The 26,370-nt window shown below is 42.8% G+C and overlaps 1 protein-coding gene across 13 annotated transcripts in view; it reads right to left on the bottom strand.

Moving 5' to 3' along the window:
- Positions 1–26,370, bottom strand: part of SIRT6 (sirtuin 6) — a 271,908-nt gene that overhangs the window by 221,927 nt on the left and 23,611 nt on the right. For 7 of the 13 annotated variants that reach the window (XM_073685335.1, XM_073685354.1, XM_073685270.1 and 4 more), the window contains exons 2-3: positions 22,865–22,922; positions 9,239–9,366 (exon numbers count right to left, since the gene is read on the bottom strand). In XM_073685335.1, the coding sequence (XP_073541436.1) occupies positions 9,239–9,366; positions 22,865–22,922 (186 nt within the window). The remainder of the gene's footprint in view (positions 1–9,238; positions 9,367–22,864; positions 22,923–26,370) is intronic. The other 6 variants (XM_073685298.1, XM_073685318.1, XM_073685251.1 and 3 more) reach the window with 1 other exon arrangement.

The following is a 26,370-nucleotide window of genomic DNA, read 5'->3' as shown; positions in this document are numbered from 1 at the left end:
CACCTTCATTCGGTCTGCTCTGGTGTGGTGCCCGTGTGGTGCCCCACGTTGGTTGCGCCAATTGTGGAAGTGAGGTTCAAAGGACCCCAACCCTTTGCTTATCCCTTGCCAAATTAACTTATTCAAGTGTATACGTGAAGCTTTGATATCGGACAGACAGTCAGATACTGAACTTCTCTTGAAGAGAAATGGCGCAGGAAAGATGTGTTTATTATTCCAGCATAACATATATATATGTTCAGTATAAAGGCTCGATCTGCTAAATCTCTATAGTTTTCCAGAATGTGCCAGTTGTTCCTGATAGCTTTGTTTATTACATTAGATATTGGATTAAATTTAAAATTAAAGATAAATCTTTCTTCTTTTTTGTCGTTTGATCTATTCTTTAATAGCTCTGCCTGGGTTTTAGTAAGGGCTTTTGTGCAAGCTGCGGTAATTAATTGACTGGGATAGCCCAGATTTAGTAATCTATTAAATAGATCTTGGGCATGTTCTTTCAATTTACTTTCAGAGTTATTGATCTTTCTAAGTCTCAGATATTGACTATATGGTACACACCGCTTAGTGTGAGCAGGGTGATAGCTCATATGATGCATTAACATATTGGTTGCCGTTGTTTTGCGAAATGACTCCGTAATAATATTATTAGCTTGAATGGAGACCCGTACATCTAAGAAGTCTAAATTATGACTTCCAAACGTAGAAGTAAATCTCATGTTTAGGGTATTTACAGAATTTAGATGTAGTACAAAGTCATTGAACTGTGTCTCTGAACCAGCCCATATCATGAACACGTCATCGACGTATCTGTGATACGTTTTGATGTATTTCAAAAATGGATTATCATTACTGTAAATATAATTCTTCAAAAACTGCTAAAAATAGATTAGCAAATGTACAAGCAACGGGGGTACCCATTGCAGTCCCCGTTGTTTGTGTATACCATATTCTGTCAAACTGGAAAGAGTTATGAGTGAGAATAAAGGTTAATGCCTTTTTTACAAAATCAATGTAGCGATCCTCTTTGTCCGCCTTTACCAAGAGGTCGATGACGGCCTGTATACCCGCATCCTGTGGGATGCGTGTGTAGAGGCTCTCGACATCTAGGGAAGTCAGATGCCAATCTTCTTGCCATTCTACGTCTTGCAATATTCTTAGAAAATCTCCTGTATCTTTTACGCAAGATGGAATTTGTTTTAGCAATGGTTTTAATAACCAATCAAGATATTTAGATAGGGATTCTGTCACGGAGCCTATCCCAGAGACTATTGGACGTCCTGGGGGATTAAGCGGACATTTGTGCACTTTTGGCAAAAAATACCAATGGGAACTCAGGTAGCAATTTCAACGCTGCTTTTCTTGCTAAAGTGCCATTCTCCACTGAAGATCTAAGCAGAGACCTTAATTGGTTCTTGTATCTTTGTGTGGGGTCTTTATCTAATTTTTTATATGTGTTATTATCTAACAAATGTTGCAACGTTTCCTCTAAGTAGTAGGTTTTCTTCATGAGCACTAGGTTGCCCCCTTTATCTGCCCTCCGAATCACTATGTCATTCCAATTCTTTATATCTCTAAGGGCTTGTTTTTCTCCTGTACTCAAATTATCGACAGATTCTTTATAAATCAGATTAAATATCTGATATCACTTGTTCTTGGAATAAAATCAATCAATCAATGACATTTCCTGGTGTAACTGGGGGCATAAAAGTAGACTTAATACCCCCTGTGAAGGGGGGATAGTGGATATATTCATTAGTTTTTTTCTCATTTAAGGGAGGATTATTTAAACTCAATAACAAATTAATGTCAGATTGTTGTACACGATTCTCTGTAGACATACTAAACCCTAAACTGTCGATAGTACTTGGAATCTCGCCTACAAGGGGAGATATGGGATTAGAGTCTTTATTGGCAAATAATTTATATAAATGCATTTTGCGTGTTGCTTTATACAAATCAATCTTAAAACCCGTAAGATTCAATTTTTCCGGTATATAAAAATAAAGTCCTTTTTTCGAAAGGTTTAGAGGATTACTCGATAGTATGCGGTCAGTAAGATTTATTATTTCGTTGCCGAATTCATTCCCCAAAGAGTGGTGATCGCAATAAACTATTGCTACAACACGAAGCCAGATGGATCCTTAATTCTGAAGCTCAGGGACCACTGGGTTTGAATGAAAAATTAGATCTTTCTAGCTTTCTGTAATATCCAAAGTATGTGTTATTTAATGTACCTTCTATGTATTTGTTCATCTTAATAATATCGCAGTTCAGTCACAGAAAGCATGCATCGATGTGTGTAACATGCCGGCTGTTTAAAAAGCAGTAATTAGGTGTTCACTTCACATGGGACCCATTGAAGCTCCGGAAGGGAGCGAAACGGCAGTCGTCCTCTCCCTCACTCCCACTTAGGGGTCTCCGTCCTACGCCGCCAGTCAATATGTACTGTTACTACAAATAAAGGACAAGAGAATGCCAAGAGTGTGCAAAGCAGTCATCAAAGCAAAAGGTGGCTACTTTGAAGAACCTAGAATATAAGACATATTTTCAGTTGTTTCACACTTTTTTGTTAAGTATATATTTCCACATGTGTTAATTCATAGTTTTGATCCTTCAGTGTGAATGTACAATTTTCATAGTCATGAAAATACAGAAAAATCTTTAAATGAGAAGGTGTGTCCAAACTTTTGGTCTGTACTACACACATACACATTATATATATATATATATATATATATATATATATATATATATATATATATATATATATATATATATATATATATATATATACACACACACACGTATGTACAGATAGATAGATACACTGCTCAAAAAAATAAAGAACACTCAAATAACACATCCTAGATCTGAATGAATGAATTAAATATTCTCATTGAATACTTTGTTCTGTACAAAGTTGAATGTGCTGACAACAAAATCACACAAAAATCATCAATGGAAATCAAATTTATTAACCAATGGAGGCTTGGATTTGGAGTCACCCCCAAAATTAAAGTGGAAAAACACACTACAGGCTGATCCAACTTTGATGTAATGTCCTTGAAACAAGTCAAAATGAGGTTCAGTATTGTGTGTGGCCTCCACATGCTTGTATGACCTCCCTACAACGCCTGGGCATGCTCCTGATGAGTTTGCGGATGGTCTCCTGTGGGATCTCCTCCCAGACCTGGACAAAAGCATCCGCCAACTCCTGGACAGTCTGTGGATGGAGTGAGACATGATGTCCCAGATGTGCTCAATCGGATTCAGGTCTGGGGAACGGGCTGGCCAGTCCATAGCTTCAATGCCTTCATCTTGCAGGAACTGCTGACATACTCCAGCCACATGAGGTCTGGCATTGTCCTGCATTAGGAGGAACCCAGGGCCAATCGCACCAGAATATGGTCTCTAGACTCTGTCACGTCTGTCACATGTGCTCAGTGTGAACCTGCCAATCCTGGTGTCCTGTGGCAAATGCCAAGCGTTCTGCACGGTGTTGGGCTGTGAGCACAACCCCCACCTGTGGACGTCGGGCCCTCATACCACCCTCATGGAGTCGGTTTCTAACCGTTTGTGCAGACACATGCACATTTGTGGCCTGCTGGAGGTCATTTTGCAGGGCTCTGGCAGTGCTTCTCCTGTTCCTCCATGCACAAAGGCGGAGGTAGCGGTCCTACTGCTTGGTTGTTGCCCCTCTACAGCCCCCTCTGCGTCTCCTGGTGTACTGGCCCGTCTCCTGGTAGCACCTCCAGCCTCTGGACACTACGCTGACAGACACAGCAAACCTTCTTGCCACAGCTCGCATTGATGTGCCATCCTGGATGAGCTGCACTACCTGAGCAACTTCTGTGGGTCGTAGAGTCTGTCTCATGCTACCACGAGTGTGAAAGCACAACCAACATTCAAAAGTGACCAAAATATCAGCCAGAAAGCATTGGTACTAAGATGTGGTCTGTGGTCCCCACCTGCAGAACCACTCCTTTATTGAGTGTGTCTTGATAATTGCCAATAATTTCCATCTATTCTCTATTCCATTTGCACAACAGCATGTGAAATTGATTGTCAATCAGTGTTGCTTCCCAAGTGGACAGTTTGATTTCACATAAGTTTGATTTACTTGGAGTTATATTCTGTTTAAGTGTTCCCTTTATTTTTTTGAGCAGTGTATAAACACATACACACACATACTCCATGAGGTGGAATCAGAGGTGTATATCCTATACGGTCAGTTTGTTTCCCAATAACCGGCCTATTAGTGGAAAAAGTCTGCAACCTCCTCTGTTAATCAGTCAATCGCGTAATTGTCTTGACAATGGGGGGGCAGCAGAGAGCAGTTTGTGACAAAAAGGTAACAGCGGGTGGATCTGCTTTACCTGCCAAGCTGTGATATCCTTAACAACCCATTTAAGGGTTTATTCAGACAATATGACCACGGTAGTTGACCTCAGTCATCAGGGAAGCATGAGGTACAAAGATCAAAAGGCAGTCTCAACAAGAATTTTTTCTTGGGCAAAGGAACATTATCTCTCTTTATCTGCTCTCCACATAAGAGGCACTGTAAGGCTGTGTGCTCACGATGCGTTTTATAAGCGTTTCTGCAACGGTAAAACCGCTGCAGAAACGCTTAAAAAAACGCATGGTAGAAGGCCTGCTATGTTCCCCAATGATAATCCGCATGTGCTATGCACATGCTGCGGAAATTTCCGCTGCGGGTTATCACTGCGGAGAAAAACGCAGCACTAACAATTATTTTGCGGAAGCGCTGCGCTTTCGCCGCCATTGACTTGCATTGGAACGCATGGATTCCGCATCACTGCATCTGTACATGTGGAATCCATGCGTTTCAATGTGCGGATGGTACCCGGGTGTGGAGGAGAGGAGACTCTCCTCCGGACCCGGGTACCATAGAACCTGTGATAAAAAGAATAAAATAAAAAATAAATGTTATATTTACCTTCTGATGGCCCCCGGTCTCCTTGTCTTCACTTGCCGGCAGCTCGCGGTGGACTGAAGGACCTGCGCTGACGTCATTTAGTCATGTGACAGCAGGTCCTTCAGTGAAGTGTACCGCGAGCTGCCGGCAAGCCAGGACGGAGCAAAGCAAGACTGCAGGGGCCATCAGAAGGTAAGTATTAGATTTATTTTTTTATTTTTTGACATTCTTTGGGGTCACACTATATAAATCCATGCCGTTTGCATGGATTTATATAGTGTGACCAAGTTGTCAAGCACTTTCTAAGTGATGCTAAAAATCGCTTGAAAAGCACTTGTCAACCCGCATGCGGAAATGCATGTGAAGAACGCTTCACATCCGCATGTCCCTGGCAGGAAAAACGCATGTACAATCCGCATGCGTTTTTTCCTCCAGGGAGATGCAGAAATGCTCAGGAAAAAATCCGGAGCATTTCTGCATCGTGGGCACATAGCCTCAATGTCCAAGCCGACCTTCGGAGCAGGAAAGATGTGCATCCAAGTGAGTGGAGTCTAAATATAGAGATTTTCCAGATTATAACCATAAGATGGGGTCATCTAGAAGACTACCTGTTTGCAAGTCATCAGAATGAAAAGGTAGATCAGTACTTCTCCCTGAACCCAAACGATGCCTGTATAGAGTCGTATCACGTTTGCCCACCCTGGGGATTAAACCTGGCATATGCATTCCACCGATTCCGGTCTTGCCAAGGAGACTACATAAGATAAGAACCAACAAGGTCAAAACAATCCAAGTAGTATCTCTCTGGCCAAAGAGAAGATGGTTCGGAACTTTAGTTTAATAGCCTGAAGTTAGAAGGTCCCCTGATTTTCTTCCAAATAAGCAACCTTCATCAGGGTCAGATCTACCACCTGGACCCTGGAAGCCAGCGTCTGGTTGCTAGGCTTTTGAGTTCACGAACGATCTTAAAAGTTAGAGGCCTCTTACACAAAAATCATACACAGCCTTCAAAAAAAGTAGGAAACCGATAAATTGCATTTAGAACAAAAATATTGAAAACCTTCGTATCTTGGTGTGGCTCTAGTCCTTCAAACCCCCATCATCAGGACATCGCCCAGATCTTAGATTTCCTACAAGATGGTCTGGAAAAGTGTCTCAAACCTAGCATTCTCAAAGTTCAGGTTTCAGCCTTAAGCTCATTCTCAATCTTAGCAGATCAACATTGGATAAGGAAATTCACCACTGCAGTCTCACATGTACGTCCAAGATTGACCAACCTAAACCCATTCGGGGATCTGAGTATCGTCCTCAAGGGCCTAACACTACCTCCATTAGAATCTATATCATCAATTAACGTAGACAAACTATCCTGGAAAACAGCCTTCCTGGCAGCAATTACAACAGCCAGAAGAGCCTGTAACCTTCAAGCCCTCTCAGAGAACTTTGTTTGAAGATTCTAGAAGACCGACTTAATATTTGTCTGAACCCATCTTTTTTAACAAAAGTGCTCTCAAAATTGCACACATCTTAGGAAATTGTTCCTTCCTTCCTTTTGCCAAAATTCAGCAAATAATAGAGATGAGGAATTTCATTCCCTAGATGTAGAAGAGGGGTATTTCATTACTTTCAGCAATCAAAATCTTGGAGGAAGATTCAAAAGCTCTTTGTCCAGTTCTACGGTCAAAACAAAGGGAAGACGTCAAAGAATACCATTGCCAACTGGATTAAGAGAGCAATTTGCCAAGCCAGAATCTTTCACCCCCAGGAAAAAATTTACAGCTCACTCCACTAGGCTGTATCTGTCTCCTGGCCTGAAAGGACAAGCGCTTCCTATCGAGCAGATCTGCAGATTAGCTACCTGGTCCTCAGTCCAAACCTTCTCTAATATTATAGACTTAATGTCCATTAGAGATTTGGCCTTTGGGATTAAAGTTCTCCACGCTATTGTCCCCCTTTAACATTAGTAGTTGGTATTTCACCTGTGGTGCTGTCGTGGAGTGTTCTTAGAAAATGTAATAGCTAAGGTCACTGAATACTATAATATTATCATTGATAGCTTTAATAGCTAAAGGCACTGGATACTATAATAGAGAGATTATTAAGGAAATATACCAATAATCAAAGTTATCAGGATAGATAATGACTGAATAAACAAGTAATGTGCGCGAGGCTATACGTATAGAGCACCTGAGAACATCTATAAAGTAGTGGAGTGCAACTGAAATCAAACTACGGTATCTTATACTACAGTGCTAGGCACTGGACGCAAGGTGCTATAAAAGAGTGGAAATAGTAGTGACAAAGTGGCAAATTACCAGTAAAGCCAGTCACAACAATAAATGTTATGCATATGAATCGCCAATAGATCGGGTTATTTCCACATTAAATTATAAAAGTGATACAGCAGTAACATAATAGTGCTGATACATATCAGTATTGATTGTTTTTAACAATTCTAGTACTTGTGTGTTTGCTTAGGTTTTTAGTATGGACAAATATATTTATAAAATTTAACTTTTAATATTACTCCAATTGGATTTGACAGTGAATCAGATCAGTGGTAACGAGCAGGCACCAGAGCGCACTGTTAGGCCACGGCATCAGGATTTTTTCCCAGGAGTGGGAGCCAAAACCAGGTGTGGAACAATCAGAGAAAAGGTATAATAGAAACAAGTCACCAATTCTGCATTTATCACCCACTCCTGGTTTGGGCTCCCACTCGTGAGAAAAATTACTAACCGAATACTGATAGTAGGGCCGTGGTCTTAGTGTGTGTTCTAGGACTACCCGGTGTGCAGTTCTCATTTGTTGTAAGATGTAACAGGGAATATGCTAAAGTCCATAAAGTAAACTGAAGGGAAAGGGAGAAATTAACAATAAAATAGAAAAGGTTCACTGTCACGTACCTGCTCCTCAGCACGTGACTTGGGGTTGCGCCTGCAAGGGTTAATCTCTCTCCTCTCACTCAATCCAGCACTCGACCTCTGTCCTATGCTCAAGGGAGCATCAATCACACCCCAACTCAGACTGCACACCCCGCTTCACACATGCTGCCACCACCCACCGGATTTGGGGCCGATGGGTCCCCTAAACTAAGACTATCGGACAATCAACAAAATTACACCCTTCCTAGGGTTATGGGTTCTTTAGCGCATACAAGATTCAGGCTTATTAAAGTTTTAAGCTTTAATAGAAAAGGTACAGTGCTTATAATAAAAAGATGTTAAAAAATAGAAATAAAAAGTGACATACAGATATGCAAACAGTATGAAAATAAACAGGAGAACTTACAGAACCCTAAATTTGGTCTTCTGTAGCCCGATGGGGAAGGCGGAAATATGGGATGATGATCACAGCAGTGTTCGGCTGCCCCATCTCTGTGACAACAGATTTTAGCCTGGAGGATCCAGTTATAGATCCAGACTGGGGGTAGCTTTCTACACCAGCCTTCCATTTAAACATTCTAATTCTGGGTCTATGATTGGACCCTCAGTAATTTAGCCGTGCATATATTATGTTGTACAAATGTTCCTTGTCCCTCTAACTAGGTCTCTTGAACTTTGTTTGAAGTTCACTATTTGAGGGGTCTCTCCCTCTTATCAATTCTCTTCCTCTTTGAGGCTCCCTCTAGGTGCGATTTATTGCCCTGGTGGTAGAATGCCCCCTGGTGGTAGGATGCCCCCTGGTGGTAGGACGCCCCCTGGGGAGACGGCTTGTGCTTAGATTGTGACCTGTGTGTGTTGTTGAGTTAACCCTTAGCTTGTATCCAATCCCCTCAGATACATATATTTCACTACATCACCAGCTCACCTGAGTATAGGCGTTCTGAGGCACGGAGCACGAGGAACCACTTCGGAGTACATGTAGGGAAAAAAAAAAAAAGGAGAAAAGCTCGAGCCACAGATAAATCCCAAGGTAGCTTGGAAAAAGAACACACCATTTGTGTTCGAAATGCGTTGCTTTTATGGACATGGCTTTGATATCTTTATCTTAACACAATAAAGACAACTATTTTTGGGGATTTATCTGTGGCTGGAGCTTTTCTCTTTTTTTTTTTTCCTACAAGAAATTAACAATGTTTCATGTAAATCATAGTAAAGAAGCACCGATCAACTTGTTAGATCATTGATTGGCACTTACCAGAATGTATTTTCCCTTGTACAATGAAAATATTTTAAAATACATATAAATAAAATAACCATGGGCTTGTTGCATTTCTACCTCAATACCTGCATACATATCACAACAAGTCATAAGATTAATCGAAAAGTAATGAAATATTCAAACATAATAATCTCAAACCTAAAATCAGGGATTCCACATGAAGTGCTTATTCCAGCTCCTGTATGAATAACAACATTTGAAGCTTTCCGAATCATTTCAGCAAGGTTCGCCACTTTTTTATGCATCTCTTCTGCAGTGTCAAAAATCTGGAAAATTGCAAATATTTAAAACATTAGACTTTGGAAAGAAAGCAACTAATTTATACAATTTTACCATCTCCCCATGCGGACAGCCATAACTTTTTGCTAGATACTTTGTGGCATGAATACTTTTCAAAGCACTGATTTGGGATACAAATGAATTATCAGCACTTATTAACTTGTTCATGGGGGGACTGTAATGGAAAAAAAAAGCAACACAGTTTCTTCTAGATTTTAGTTTTATATCACTCAAAAGTATGGAACAAATAATGCATTACCTTTCTTCTGTGTGTTGGTACAATTATGGTGATACAACAATACATAATATTTGTTGTTTTTCTTTTCAAAAAAGATTTTTTGTGTGTCATATTTCAGGAGCCATAACTTAATTTTTTGCTGACAAAATGGTGTGGGGATTTGCTTTTTCCAGAACAAGCTGGAGTTTAAGTTTTATTTGGTACTATTTTCCGGGAACATTGAATTTTTTGGAATACTTTATACCATTCTGTAGAATAAGGGTTTTTATTTAGCAGAATTTATTTTGTGGGTTGAGTTTTTTTGCTTTTTGCCCCCCCCCCCCCCCCTCCTCCCATAGGTTTCAATACTTTATAAACAAAAACGCCACAACAGAAGGTAACAGAAAAACTGAGAATTTTAGTAACAGAACTTGAGAAATTGTTTAATCAATTCCGCTTTCCTCCTATACAAATGCAATATTTGCATTGGTACTAAATTTGCATTTTCATAGAAGGGTTTTGTAAATACCCTGCGCTGCAGTTACTGCCCATGAGCGGCGCTATCACTGGCATCACATGACCCCCGGCTGCAGCCGGCTCTGACATCCTCTGATGACATGTCAAGTTCCGGCTGCAGATGAGGGTGACTCACTTCTGCGTACCACGGTGGATGCTGAGCTGTGTGCGTGGTTACCCCACGCGTCACACCAAACATCCACCAAGCGCTCTCCCTCTCCTCATTCATTGGGAAAGCGTGCAGTGGATGCTGGGCGTGATGTGCTGGGTAACCCCACCCATAGCCCAGCATCCACCACAGGGGGGCCACGTCACTGATGTCACGCCTCACTTGACGTGACATCAGCAGGGGGGTCCCGTGATGCCTGAGCGGCCCGCGGTAGCGCTGCTTACAGGCAGTAACTGCAATGGAAGGTATTTACAAAAACCCTTATGGGCCCCATGGGAATACATTGGGGGGATAATGAAAAGTAGTGGACATCTTTAATCAAAACGTGTTTAAAGTATTATCAGTTTTATAAGGTTACCCGCAAAATTTATATCCTATCTGAACTGGTCGAACCTTTAGTGAACCAGAGATAAAGGACAGTTCTTGGGATTCGGGTGCTCCTATTGCCCTGTCGTGAATGGAGGTATGCATGCTTGACCTTCGCTCCATTTATTGTTTATGGGACTGCCGAAGTGCTATTTTTGGCTATTTTCAGCAGTTTCATTGACCATGAAATTAACGATCAGCAAGTTATCCCCTATCCTATGGAAGTAATTTTTCTACACCCCTTACTTACAAATCAGGTGGCATGTACTACTTTTAGGAATAGAACAACTACACCATACCTGCCAAGTGTCTGACAAAAGCCACACCAGCAGCATTTTCCAGCTCAAGATGTGGAACTCAGGTGCTGGATATAAGGATTTTTGATACCAAGCATAAAATCTCTCTTGCAGAACACAATGGGGACACAGCAAACCATGAGTGTATACTGTCATCAGGAGCTGTCAAGGACTACACTTAAAAGGGGCTTTCCCAAATACAAAGTTTTAATTCATATTTATTTTTATTCCAAGAAGTTTCACCATTTGATGTATTTAAATAAAATGTTCCTTTTCTGCGATAATCTTATATATGTGCCACTGCTATGTGCTGCATAATGGCTGTGTCTAACCATACCTCAGCTCCTGGGCAGGGGAGAAAGCAAAAGAATACGCTGACATTACAGTAAAGGATGGCAATTAATTCTGTAAAGTACAGCCTTTTAACATCTCAGGGAAAACTTTTCACTCACAGAAAGCAGCAGCTGCAATCCTATGCTGTTGTGTCTGTACACAATTTTGCTTCCTCTTGTACCCAGATGTGGTATGATCAGACCATATTCATGGACGGCAAGACACAACCATTACACAGTACATACCAGGGGCACATTTATAAAACATTATCTCATCACAGGATCATTTTTATATATTAAAATGTACTTTGTGGGAAAACGCCTTTAGGCTATGTGCACACAAAGCATTTCTACCCCACCCGCCACCGCTACAGGGCTGTGGGAAGAGCGGAGGCTAAGCACCAGATTTGGCGCATCTTATGAATAAACCATTTCTGGGACTGCTGAGGGGTGATATTAATAGCCACGGAGGGGATTAGTATTCATGGCCCCTTCCCTGGCTATTAATATCAGCCCACAGCTGTGTGTTTAACCTTTTATGGTTCGATTTTATAGGGGGACCCTACATCAAATTTTTTCTGGGGTCCCCCTGTAATCTAGCCAGTAAAGGCTAAACAAACAGCCGTGGGCTTATATTAATAGCCAGGGAATATGGTTTACTAATGGACCCTTCCCCGGCTACTATCAGCCCCCAGCGATCGGCTTTCCCTCTGCTAGTTATAAAAAGGACGTGGGGGGTCCACTTTTTTTTAGGCTTTGTGCCATGATCCGGATGTAGCAGCGCTTTGGACACATTTTTTGCTGCGTCCAAAACGTTGCATTCTATTGAACGCAGGTAAATTCACATGTGCTCACTGAACCATGCGGATTTACCGCATTCAATACATTCTAGTGGTCAAAATTTCTGTTGCGGAGACTAGCGACTCAGAAAAGAAAAATTTGACATGCTGCGGTCCTGAAAGACACGCCGCATGTCAGTGTCCACGGGTGATTCACAGCCTCTGATGCACGCATAGTGACATTGGATTTCTAGAGATCCCATCCACTATGCCATAATATCTGGACACTGCGGGTTTGATGCTGTATAAACAAGCAGCGTCAAACCTAAAAGCGGCTCCTGATCGTGGTGTCGTACCCAAACTCACCTGACATTGACTCACGTCAATTGCTGTAGCGGACACGCTAGTCTCCACTGCAAATTTTGACCGATTGATGTGTCATTATTAGTGTTGAGCCACCCCCATAGTGTTCGGGTTCGGGTTCGGTTCGGTTCGTCGAACACCGGGATGTTCGAGGAACTGTTCGTCGAACACCTTAGAACACCGCCGAACACCGTTAAAACCAATGGCAGGCAAATAAAAACACATAGAAACACATAGAAAACACCTGCAAAGGTGTCCAAAAGCTGACAAACTGCTCAGAAGACACTCGCTTTAAAAAAGCCGGCCGGCAAATTCAGCAGCGGCATACACCGGTACCCGACAATTTAGACAAGAAGGAATAGAGCATCACACATAGATTAGATAGATAGAAACATGTCAGTCACACATATAAGAAGCACAGTGACAGTGTTGGTTACTGCACTTGTCATTTAGTGTAAAGGATTTATTTAAAAAAATAATAGTGTTTTCATGCACTGTCTCTTTAAAAAAGCCGGCCGGCAATTCAGCAGCGCTACCCGACAATTTAGAACAGAAAGATAGAGCATCACACATAGATTAGATAGATAGAAACATGTCAGTCACATTTATAATAAGTACAGTGACAGTATTGGTTACTGTACTTGTCATTTAGTGTTAAAATAAAGGATTTATTAAAATAAAAATTGGCGTGGGATCCCCCATAATTTTAGGCTCTAGCGGAGGTTAAGCAGACTGCTGGGGCAGATGTTTGAAGCCTCGGAAGGGGGTAATACCCACGGAGCTTACCAGGCTACTAATATCAGCCCCCAGCTGAATACTTAGCCTTTACTAGCTATTAAAATGGGGGACCCCCCAAAAAAAATGACGTGTGGTCCCCCCTATTTTAATAGCTAGCAAAGGCTAGGCAGACAGCTGGGGGCTGATATTAATAGCTCAGGAAGGGTGCCATGAATATTGGCCCCCTCCCAGGCTAGAAACACCAGCCGTCAGCCGCCCCAGAAATGGCGCATCCATAGGATGCGCCAATTCTGGCACTTAGCCTCGCTCTTCCCACTGCCCTGTAGCGGTGGCAGTGGGGTAATAGGGCTGGGGTTGATGTCAGCTTATAATGCCAGCTGACATCAAGCCCAGGTTAGTAATGGAGAGGCGTCTATAAGACACCTCCATTACTAACCCCATAGTCAAAGTTAAAAAAAACACAAACACCCAGAATAAAGTCCTTTAATTGAAATAAACACACAATTCTTTATTGTTCTAAATTAAACCATACTTACCGTCACGCCCATTCCAGCTGAAGCCAACGATCTCCTGTAATAAAAGAAAAATAATAAAACCAACATCATCCTTACCTTTCCATGGTTCCCAGGACAGCTCCAGCTCTGCTACATCGAGATGACTGGCTGGACCGCAGCAGAACGCTGCCATCCAGCCTGTCATCCCGCGGACACTGAGAAGCGCAGGCATGCTTGCGCTCCTCACTGTCTCGCTGTGACGGCATCCAGATGAGCCGAGGTCATGTCCAATGAACTCGGCTCACCTCATGCACGTCACTGACAGCGTGGGAAAATTCAGGAAATTCATGAAATAATTTAAAAAAAAAATTGACGTGGGGCTTTGCACTATATTTGTGTCCAGCCAGGTACAGCAGGCAGGAACGGGCTGCCCCCAACCACCAGCTGCCTATTTGTACCTGGCCGGACACAACAATATAGAGAAGGCCTTTTTTTCTTAATTATTTCATGAATTTCATGAAATAATTTAAAGAAAATTGACATGGGGCTTCGCCCTGTTTTTGTGTCCAGCCAGGTACAACTAGGCAGCTGGGGGCTGGAATCCGCAGCGCAGGGAGGCCCAAGCTTTCTGGGCCACCCCCTCTGCAAATTGCAGTCCGCAGCCACCCCGGAAAATGGCGCGTTCATAGAAGCGCCATCTTCTGGCGCTGTACCCAACTCATCCAGGGCCCTGATGCGGCGGCTCACTGGGTAATAAAGGGGTTAGGGCCAGCTTGGCATTATCAGCTGGCCCTAAGCCCGAAATTCATGGGGTCACGCCAATATTAGACATGACCACCATGAATTTCTAGTAAAGTATTTAAAAAAAACACAACACCCAGAATAAAGTCCTTTAATTGAAATAAACACACAATTCTTTATTGTTCTAAATTAAACCATACTTACCATCACGCCCATTCCAGCTGAAGCCAACGATCTCCTGAAATAAAAGAAAAATAATAAAGCAACATCATTCTTACCTTTCCATGGTTCCCATGACAGCTTCAGCTCTGCTACATCGAGATGACAGGCTGGACCGCAGCAGAACGCTGCCATCCAGCCTGTCATCCCGCAGACACTGAGAAGCGCAGGCTTGCTTGCGCTCCACAGTGTCTCTCTGTGAGGGCATCCAGATGAGCCGAGTTAATGTCCAATGAACTCGGCTCACCTCATGCACGTCACTGACAGCGTGGGAAAATTCTCCTGCACTCAGCGCTTCAGCGTGAGAATTTTCCCACGCTGTCAGTGACGTGCATGAGGTGAGCCGAGTTCATTGGACATGAACTCGGCTCATCTGGATGCCCTCACAGAGAGACGCTGAGCAGCGCAAGCAAGCCTGCGCTTCTCAGTGTCTGCGGGATGACAGGCTGGATGGCAGCTTTCTGCTGCGGTCCAGCCTGTCATCTCGATGTAGCAGAGCTGAAGCTGTCGTGGGAACCATGGGAAGGTAAGGATTATGTTGCTTTATTATTTTTCTTTTATTGCAGGGGATCGTTGGCTTCAGCTGGAATGGGCGTGATTGTAAGTATGGTTTAATTTAGAACAATAAAGAATTGTGTCTTTATTTCAATTAAAGGACTTTATTCTGGGTGTTTGTGGTTTTTTTTAACTTTGACTATGGGGTTAGTAATGGGGGTGTCTTATAGACGCCTCTCCATTACTAACCTGGGCTTGATGTCAGCTGGCATCAACCCCAGCCCTATTACCCCACTGCCACCGCTACAGGGCAGTGGGAAGAGCGAGGCTAAGTGCCAGAATTGGCGCATCCTATGGATGTGCCATTTCTGGGGCGGCTGACGGCTGGTGTTTCTAGCCTGGGAGGGGGCCAATATTCATGGCACCCTTCCTGGGCTATTAATATCAGCCCCCAGCTGTCTGCCTAGCCTTTGCTAGCTATTAAAATAGGGGGGACCCCACGTCAATTTTTTGGGGGGTCCCCCATTTTAATAGCTAGTAAAGGCTAGGCATTCAGCTGGGGGCTGATATTAGTAGCCTGGGAAGCTCCGTGGGTATTACCCCTTCCCAGGCTTCAAACATCTGCCCCAGCCGTCTGCTTAACCTCCGCTAGAGACTAAAATTATGGGGGATCCCACGCCAATTTTTTTTTAAATAAATCCTTTATTTTAACACTAAATGACAAGTACAGTAATCAACACTGTCACTGTACTTCATATATATGTGACTGACATGTTTCTATCTATCTAATCTATGTGTGATGCTCTATTGCTTCCATTCTAAATTGTCGGGTACAGATGCTGAAATGCCGGCCGGCTTTTTTAAAGAGACGGTGCATGAAAACACTATTATTTTTTTTTTATAAATCCTTTACACTAAATGACAAGTACAGTAATCAACACTGTCACTGTACTTCTATATGTGACTGACATGTTTCTATCTATCTAATCTATGTGTGATGCTCTATTCTTTCGGTTCTAAATTGTCGGGTACCGCTGCTGAACTGCCGGCTTTTCATGTTTCACTGTGAGCACAGTTCCCATCGATTTGGGCAATCACTAATGCCACAACCACCATGGCTGTGGCATTACAGTGAATGGCAGACAATCCCTGCATGATTGGTGCTCTAAATAGCGCCAGACATGCAGGACACGCTTTTGGTGCACGAACAGTTATCGAACATAACCTCGAACAGCCGAATTTTTTGCAAATCGTTCGGGTTCGTCGAACAACTCGAACACCGCCCAAAACAGCTCGAATTTGAGATTGGCGAACAGTTCTAGTCGAACACCGCTCATCTCTAGTCATTATATGTGGATTCACATGTACCAACAATAAAAGTGCTGCATTAGAACACCGTGTTTTGGACGCAGAAAAAATACGCTGCATGCAAAGCGCTGCTGAGTTCTGATCAGAGGGATGTAGCGGCTAACGAAACAGCTGTGAGCTGTTAATGGTCTGGGATCATGTTTGCAAAAGGAATCTTCCTAGGCTAAAAATAGAAGCTCACAGCTGCCGCATAAATTACATGAATAGAAATGTTAATGAGATTGGGGGAATGGGATTAGCTGACACCTAGCTCTTTTGTTTGGTGATGACAAGTGTCAATCAGACCCTTGTCATCACCAAACCTAAATAAAGTAAAGTAGAGAGTTAAATAAACACCCAGACACAGAGCAAACACTTTATTTGAAATACAGACATTTTCTTTAATTAACCAATATACACAACCCAGTTCTGACAGTAATCCAAGGGTTTAAACAATGTCCCACCAAATAACTAACAACAAAAAGCATTCATTGATGTACAAAAACACATAAAAAAAACGTGCAGAATTTCCACAGTGGTTTTCCTGCCAAGGAGATGCAGAAACGCTCAGGAAAATTCTGCTTCAAATCCTGACCGTGTGCACATATCCTCAAAGAAAAAGTTGGCTCCTGTCCAACAGGCTACACTTGGCCAGCCATGACCAATCTATTCAGTTTCTGCAAAACCAGTAGGAAGAGCGATATAAAGGTAGAAAAACACAACAAAAGCAGGCGTCCAAACGAGAACATCTAAAAGAGTGGGTAGTGTGAACCCAATGAAGGCTACAAGAAAAAAATTTTACAGTAACAAAAATCCTCATTTCTCGGTTGCTCCATTGAGAAACCATGGGACGTCCCCAAAGCAGTCCCAAGGGAGGTAAACAGAAGAACAATAGCACAAAAAAGGGTAAGGGATAGTAAGGCAGATACTGACTGCTAAATCTAAAGGTCACTATTAACTCCTGAGTCTCTTCGGTCTCTCTGCAGCAATCAACCAGCTCCACCTCACTATGCTCTTCTCCATCGGGCAGAAGGATACTGCTCTCGCTCTTGGTTCTCCTCCTACCTCTCTGACCTGTACTTTAACCTATTTTTTGCTGGCTCCTCTTCACCTTACTGTTGGGGTCCCTCAAGGTTCAGTTCTAGGTTCCCTCTTCTTCTCCATATATACAACCCCTGGCAAATATTATGGAATCACCAGGCTCAGAGGATGTTCATGCAGTTGTTTAATGTTATTAAAAAAAAGCAGATCACAGACATGGCACAAAACTAAAGTCATTTCAAATGACAACTTTAGGGCTTTAAGAAACACTAAAAGAAATAAAGATTAAAAATGTGGTACTCAGTAAGGGTAATTTTTTTCAGACCAAGCAGAGAGAAAAAATTATGGAATCACCCTGTAAATTTTCATTTCCAAAACTAACACCTGCATCAAATTAGATATGCTCGTTAGTCTGTATTTAAAAAGGAGTGATCACACCTTGCAGAGCTGTTGCACCAAGTGGACTGACATGAATCATGGCTCCAACAGGAGAGATGTCAATCGAAACAAAGGAGAGGATTATCAAACTCTTAAAAGAAGGTAAATCATCACGCAATGTTGCAAAAGATGTTGGTAGTTCACAGTCAGCTGTGTCTAAAATCTGGACCAAATACAAACAACATGGGAAGGTTGTTAAAGGCAAACATACTGGTAACCCAAGGAAGACAAAGCGTCAAGATCGGAAACTTAAAGCAATAAGTCTCCAAAACAGGAAATGCACAACAAAACAAATGAGGAACGAATGGGAGGAAACTGGAGTCAATGTCTGTGACCGAACTGTAAAAAACCGCCTAAAGGAAATGGGATTTACATACAGAAAAGCTAAACATAAGCCATCATTAACACCTAAACAGAAAAAAAACAAGGTTACAATGGGCTAAGGAAAAGCAATCGTGGACTGTGGATGACTGGATGAAAGTCATTCAGTGATGAATCGCAAATCTGCATTGGGCAAGATGATAATGCTGGAACTTTTGTTTGGTGCCGTTCCAATGAGATTTATAAAGATGACTGCATGAAAAGAACACGCAAATTTCCACAGTCATTGATGATATGGGGCTGCATGTCAGGTAAAGGCACTGGGGAGATGGCTGTCATCACATCTTCAATAAATGCCCAAGTTTACATTGATATTTTGGACAGTTTTCTTATCCCATCAATTTAAAGGATGTTTGGGGATGATGACATTTTTCAAGATGATAATGCATCCTGCCATAGAGCAAAAACTGTGAAAACATTCCTTGAAAGAAGACTTAAGGTCAATGTCATGGCCTGCAAATAGTCCGGATCTCAATCCAATTGAAAATCTTTGGTGGAAGTTGATGAAAATCGTCCATGACAAGGCTCCAACCTGCAAAGCTGATCTGGCAACAGCAATCAGAGAAAGTTGGAGCCAGATTGATGAAGAGTACTGTTTGTCACTCATTAAGTCCATGCCTCAGACTGCAAGCTGTTATTAAAGCCAGAGGTGGTGCAACAAAATACTAGTGATGTATTGGAATGTTTGTTTGTGTGTTAGTTTTTCATGATTCCAGAATTTTTTCTTCAGAATTGAGTGATTCCATAATTTTTTCCCTCTGCTTGGTCTGAAAAAATTACCCTTACTGAGTACCACATTTTTAATCTTTATTTCTTTTAGTGTTTCTTAAAGCCATAAAGTTGCCATTTGAAATAGTTTTGTGCCATGTCTGTGATCTGCTTTTTTTCAACAACATTAAACAACTGAATGATCATCATCCGAGCCCAATGATTCCACAATTTTTGCCAGGGGTTGTACTGCCCATATTGGACAAACCATTAGTGGATTCAGTTTTCAGTACTATCTGTATGCTGATGACACCCAAATTATGCATATCATCTCCTGACATCACCCCTGCATTGCTACAAAATACCAATGATTGTCTTTCTGCTGTCTATAACATCATGTTCTCCCTCTATCTAAAACTGAATATGTCAAAAACTTAAGTCCTTGTACTTCCTCCCTCTACTAACCTTCCCAAAGACAAGTTTACCATTTCCGTGTGTGGTTTTACCATAACTCCCCAGCAGCACGCCTGCTGTCTTGGGGTTATATCTGACTCAGATCTTTCCTTCACTTCCTACATTTGATCACTCTTGCTCATGTCACCTACACCTCAAAAACACATGCAGAATTCTCCCTTCTCTAATCCATCCCGAATGTAGCAGCCATTCCTCTCCAATAGCTACCTCTACTCTGTGCCAGGCATAGCACTGGTTGTCCATCCGACTTATTACTCTCACCCACAAAGCTCTCCACAGTTCTGCACCACCCTAGATCTCCTCCCTCATCTCCGCCCATTACCCTAACGTACCCACTATTTCACAAAAGACCCAAGACTAACATCTTCTAGAATCCGAACCTCCTACTCCCAGAAAGACTTTTTGCAAGCTGCGCCAATTCTCTGGAATGCACTACCCAGAACAATTCAATTAATTCTCAGTACCCACAGTTTTAAGCGTGAAAACGCACTTCTTTAGACAGGCCTATCATCTCACTCCTCTTATGTAACTATGCCAGTTTTGCCCTAACAAAATTTTCTTCCCAATCTGGTCACTCGTAGCATCTGTTTACACAGACACAATGCACTTAATAGCACTCTGTATCTGCACTTATATGGATACTGACTGATTATTAGTTTATGCAGCGTTATTTTAATACCCCATTATATTGATGGCTGAACACCACAAGCACCTTTTACAATTGATCTTACATGTCTCCTCTTGGTATCTGTTGAATTATGTGTTTACTCTGTTATGTCTTTATTGTCTGTACAACAGAGTAAACACATAATTCAACAGATACCAAGAGGAGACACAAAAGATATATGGTAAAGAAGTGTTTGGTTTCAGCCATCAATATAATGGGGTATTCAAATAACTCTGTATAAACGAGCCAGTATCTGATCCATCTGAAGTACCATATGAACTTTAAAGTACTGCAGAATATGTTGGCGCTATAGAAAAATTATTTTGATCCCTCAGGCACTAATCCAGGTGATTGCTGCCTGCAGCACCCTTCTACCCAGACTCGCACTGTTCAACGCAAAAGGTATTAACTAGGTAAAATTTTCAGAATGTGTGGAAGGAGGACCAAGTCAAAGCTTTACAGACCTGCAGAACAGAAACCTGATGACAAATGGTCCATGTGACCTTGACTGCCCAGGTGGAGTGCACTTTAACCCATGGCAAATGCACTGTCATTTTCCAGATACACTTCCAGAATGGCAGAACATATACAGCAGGCGACGAAAGTCGTAGACACAGAGACCCCCAACTAGAGTCTGAACATCTGAATGAGACAGTCACCGACAGGTAGTGCGTTACATGCCACTCTGTCCACATCCATAGATGGATGAACAGACAGAAGTAAATTAGGACAAGCTCCTCATTAAAGATTGAAACCTACCTTAGGGAGAAGATACCATATTTTTCGGACAATAAGACGCACCGGACCATAAGACACACCCCAAATTTTGGGGTGGACTATAGGGAAAAAATATATATATTTTTTTTATAATATGGGGGGTCCATCTTATAGTCTGAATAGGTACGATATCTTACCTGGGAGGCGGTGGAGCGGTGGTCACAAGAGGCAGGGTCCTTCAGGAAGCCGGCTGAAGAGGAGGAATGCTGCAGACCCGGGGTGCGAGAAGGCGGTGCTCCAGCAGCCGGTGGTTGCGGTGGTGGAGCAGGATTGCAGGGCCCTCCGGTCTCTCCCTCAGGGACTCAGCGGCGCCAGCAGAAGAGGCGAGATGCTGCACTAGCTTGGTGGCCGCGAGGCAGAGGGACGCCCTCCGGTGGCCGCGAGGCAGAGGGACGCCCTCCGGTGGCCGCGAGGCAGAGGGACGCCCTCCGGTGGCCGCGAGGCAGAGGGACGCCCTCCGGTGGCCGCGAGGCAGAGGGACGCCCTCCGGTGGCCGCGAGGCAGAGGGACGCCCTCCGGTGGCCGCGAGGCAGAGGGACGCCCTCCGGTGGCCGCGAGGCAGAGGGACGCCCTCCGGTGGCCGCGGACATCTTCCTGTAAACGTGATCTAAAGGAAAATGGCCACAGAGATCAGTCTGCGCAGCCTCGGGTGGCCATTTTCCTGTAGATCATGGCTTCAAGAAGATGACCACGGCCACTGTATAGCAGCTCTCGCCGCTCTGCCTCACCGTCGACGGCCAGACACCGACAAAAAAAGGCCTTCCAAGTACAAAGAAAAAAAACTTGACAAGGAGGGCATCCGTGCTGTAATCAATCAGAATCATAGGAGAAAACTGAAGATTTCAGAACTGCATCTTTAAGAGCCATGCCATTAAAATGAGAGACCGCAAATAAGGGTGGAAGAAAAGACCCTGGCAATACAGGGCTGGACTACCCAGCAGTATGCATGAAGCAACTACTGAAAAGAATTCAAACTCCGGCCCGCGGGCCAAAATTTGGCTAGCAGTGTAATATATTTGGACGGTAAAAAAATATTAAAATGTCTACTAGAGCTGGCTTGACGGTAGACAGCGCATGCACCGCTAACACTACAAAGCTCACGTTTCCGATCAGGCAGACTCCTTGGTTACTATAAGACTGTTTACAACATGCCCGTAATAACAAGCTCCCTAACTATGACGCATTCCTGACCAGCATTCACCAGAGTTTTCCCGTCTTCGCCTTACATCAGCGCGCACTCCCCTTGTGTTCTCCCATACATCTCGCATAGACCACTACTACCCTCTGCTTCACAAGCTTGGCACAGGTAAGCTCCTGAAAAAGGTCAAATTTTACAATTCTGACCAATGTCACTTTATGAAGTAATTGACTCTTAATTACATATTATCCTTCATGATAGTGGTGAAATTTTTTCGATGTGACTTGCGTTTGTGAAATTATAGGAAATTTGGTGAAAATTTAGACAATTTCTCAATTTCCAGATTTTTAATTTTTATGCCCTAAACCAGATAGTTATGTCACACAAAATAGTTAATAACATTTACCACATGTCTACTTTACATCAGCATCACTTTTGAAACAGTCTGTAAAGCGCTGTGTAATTAATGGCGTTATTTAAGTGAGTAAAATAAAGAATTTTTTTTTTGCTAGGAAGTTAGAAGGGTTAAACGATGAGCAATTTTTGATTTTTCCAACGAAAGATATTTACCGGTAACAGAATTTCTCGGAGCCAATGACCGCATCACGGGAGAGGGGATCCGTCCCTCAAGGACTGGAAATTTACAGAATAAAAGGCCGGTACCTCCCCCTCGCATCAGTTGGTTTACAGAGCATGAGAAGGTTATTACAACAAACGAACATCATAAAACAATGCTTTTTAAAACACCCTGTGATCTACACAAACAAATTAAAATAGAATTAGACTTACCGGTAATTCGGTTTCTAAGACCCTCCATGACAGCACCCTAGGAGGTTGCCTCCCCATCCTAATTATGGACAGGAAATACAAGAGGTTAAAATAGCTCCTCCCCACTGCCATTCTCAGTGTTTTTCTAAAGGAACACAGTATGAAGAATGCTTCAAATATTTTAAATCACACCAAGGAATTTCATAAAGATCGAAAAATTAAAGGGCGGGACCTACCCGTGCTGTCATCGAGAGTCTTAGAAACCAAATTACGGGCAAGTCTAATTCTATTTTCTCCAATCCCTTCCATGATAGCACCCTAGGAGTAGTACCAAAGAAGAATATTCTAGGGAGGGACAACAGCTTGAAGGATCTTCCTTCCAAAGGCTAGATCCCTATTAGCCGCCACATCTAAACGGTAACGTTTTGCAAAGGTATGGACTGATAACCATGTCGCTGCTCTGCAAATCTGCTCGAATAATGCACTCGCTCTCTCAGCCCATGAGACAGACATCGCTCTGGTAGAATGAGCTTTTAAAGATTCTGGAGGAGTCTTGTATGCTTCGCTGCTCGCTTTCTTGATCCAATTTGCCAGTTTTTGAATACCTTGATCTTTCCTCCATGTCTGGGTTTGCTGTAGGTAATGTAGAATAATCCTTTTGACATCCAGGATATGGAATATTTCTTCTCCGCTGTTTGAAGGATTTTGACAAAAAGAAGGGAGTGTTGTAGGTTGGGACCTTTGAAAATCTGTTACCACTTCAGGAAGAAATGGAAGTCCCAGCTGGAAAACTATCCTACCCTCTGAAATCTTCAGATGGGGTTCTCTGATGGATAGTGCTAGGATCTCGCTTACTCTCCTTGCCGTTATGGCTACCAGAAAATAGGAATTCTTCTTACCGTTAATTACGTTTCCAGGAGTCCATCATGACAGCACAACAGGAGTTACAGTGTGTACGGAAAGTATTCAGACTCCTTTAAATTTTTCACTCTGGTTCATTGCAGCCATTTGGTAAATTCTAAAAAGTTCATTTTTTTTTCTCATTAATGCACAGTACAGACCAAAAGTTTGGACACCTTCTCATTTAAAAATTTCTGTATTTTCATGACTATGAAAGTTGTACATTCACACTGAAGGCACCAAAACTAAGAATTAACACATGTGGAATTATATACTTAACCAAAAAATGTGAAACAACTGAAAATGTCTTATATTCTAGGTTCTTCAAAGTAGCCACCTTTTGCTTTGATGATTGCTTTGCACACTCTTGGCATTCTCTTAATGAGCTTCAAGAGGTAGTCACCGGAAATGGTCTTCCAGCAATCTTGAAGGAGTTCCCAGAGATGCTTAGCACTGGTTGGCCCTTTTGCCTTCACTCTGCAGTCCAGCTCACCCCAAACCATCTCGATTGGGTTCAGGTCTGGTGACTGTGGAGGCCAGGTCATCTGGCATAGCACCCCATCACTCTCTATCTTGGTCAAATAGCCCTTACACAGCCTGGAGGTGTGTTTGGGGGTCATTGTCCTGTTGAAAAATAAATGATGGTCCAACTAAACGCAAACCGGATGGAATAGCATGCCGCTGCAAGATGCTGTGGTAGCCATGCTGGTTCAGTATGCCTTCAATTTTGAATAAATCCCCAACAGTGTCACCAGCAAAGCACCCCCACACCATCACACCTCCTCCTCCATGCTTCACGGTGGGAACCAGGCATGTAGAGTCCATCCGTTCACCTTTTCTGCGTCGCACAAAGACACGGTGGTTGGAACCAAAGATCTCAAATTTGGACTCATCAGACCAAAGCACAGATTTCCACTGGTCTAATGTCCATTCCTTGTGTTCTTTAGCCCAAGCAAGTCTCATCTGCTTGTTGCCTGTCCTTAGCAGTGGTTTCCTAGCAGCTATTTTACCATGAAGGCCTGCTGCACAAAGTCTCCTCTTAACAGTTGTTGAAGAGATGTGTCTGCTGCTAGAACTCTGTGTGGCATTGATCTGGTCTCTAATCTGAGCTGCTGTTAACCTGCGGTTTCTGAGGCTGGTGACTTGGATAAACTTATCCTCAGAAGCAGAGGTGACTTATGCACAACACAACTGATGGTCCCAACACCATTTATAAGGCAAGAAATCCCACTTATTAAACCTGACAGGGCACACCTGTGAAGTGAAAACCATTTCCGGTGACTACCTCTTGAAGCTCATCAAGAGAATGCCAAGAGTGTGCAAAGCAGTCATCAAAGCAAAAGGTGGCTACTTTGAAGAACCTAGAATATAAGACATATTTTCAGTTGTTTCACACTTTTTTGTTAAGTATATAATTCCACATGTGTTAATTCATAGTTTTGATGCCTTCAGTGTGAATGTACAATTTTCTTAGTCATGAAAATACAGAAAAATCTTTATATGAGAAGGTGTGTCCAAACTTTTGGTCTGTACTGTACACCCTGCATCCCATCTTGACTGGAAAAAAACAAAATGTACACATTTTTGTAAATTTATTAAAAAAGAAAAACTGAAATATCACATGGTCATAAGTATTCAGTACCTTTGCTCAGTATGGAGTAGAAGCACCCTTTTGAGCTAGTACAGCCATGAGTCTTCTTGGGAATGATGCAATAAGTTTTTCACACCTAGTTTTGGGGATCCTCTGCCATTCTTCCTTGCAGATCCTCTCCAGTTCCATCAGGTTGGATGGTGAACGTTGGTGGAAAGCCATTTTCATGTCTCTCCAGAGATGCTCAATTGGGTTTAGGTCAGGGCTCTGGCTGGGCCAGTCAAGAATCGTCACAGAGTTGTTCTGAAGCCACTCCTTTGTTATTTTAGCTGTGTGCTTAGGGTCATTGTCCTGTTGGAAGGTGAACCCTCAGCCAAGTCTGAGGTCCAGACCACTCTGGAAGAGGTTTTCATCCAGGATCTCTCTGTACTTGGCCGCATTCATGTTTCCTTCAATTGCAACCAGTCGTCCTGTCCCTGCAGCTGAAAAACACCCCCATAGCATGATGCTGTATAACCACCATGTTTCACTGTTGTGATTGTATTGGGCAGGTGATGAGCAGTGCCTGGTTTTCTCCACACATATCGCTTAGAATTATCACCAAAAAGTTCTATCTTCGTCTCAGACCAGAGAATCTTAAATCTTATAGTCTGGGAGTCCTTTATGTGTTTTTGAGCAAACTCTAAGCGGGCTGTGGCAAGAAGGTTTGCTGTGTCTGTCAGTGTAGTGTCCAGAGGCTGGAGGCACTACCAGGAGACAGGCCAGTACACCAGGAGACGTGGAGGGGGGCTTTAGGAGGACAACAACCCAGCAGTAGGACCGCTACCTCTGCCTTTGTGCAAGGAGCACTGCCAGAGCCCTGCAAAATGACCTCCAGCAGGCCACAAATGTGCATGTGCCTGCACAAACGGTTAGAAACCAACTCCATGAGGGTGGTATGAGGGCCCGACGTCCACAGGTGGGGGTTGTGCTCACAGCCCAACACCGTGCAGGACGCTTGGCATTTGCCACAGAACACCAGGATTGGTAAAGTCGC

This window comes from Phyllobates terribilis, unplaced genomic scaffold (genome assembly GCF_046119375.1).
Source record: "Phyllobates terribilis strain yellow unplaced genomic scaffold, ASM4611937v1 Scaffold_1__5_contigs__length_1240528914, whole genome shotgun sequence".
Lineage (NCBI taxonomy): Eukaryota > Metazoa > Chordata > Amphibia > Anura > Dendrobatidae > Phyllobates > Phyllobates terribilis.
This window is presented reverse-complemented; position numbering and strand designations above follow the sequence as displayed.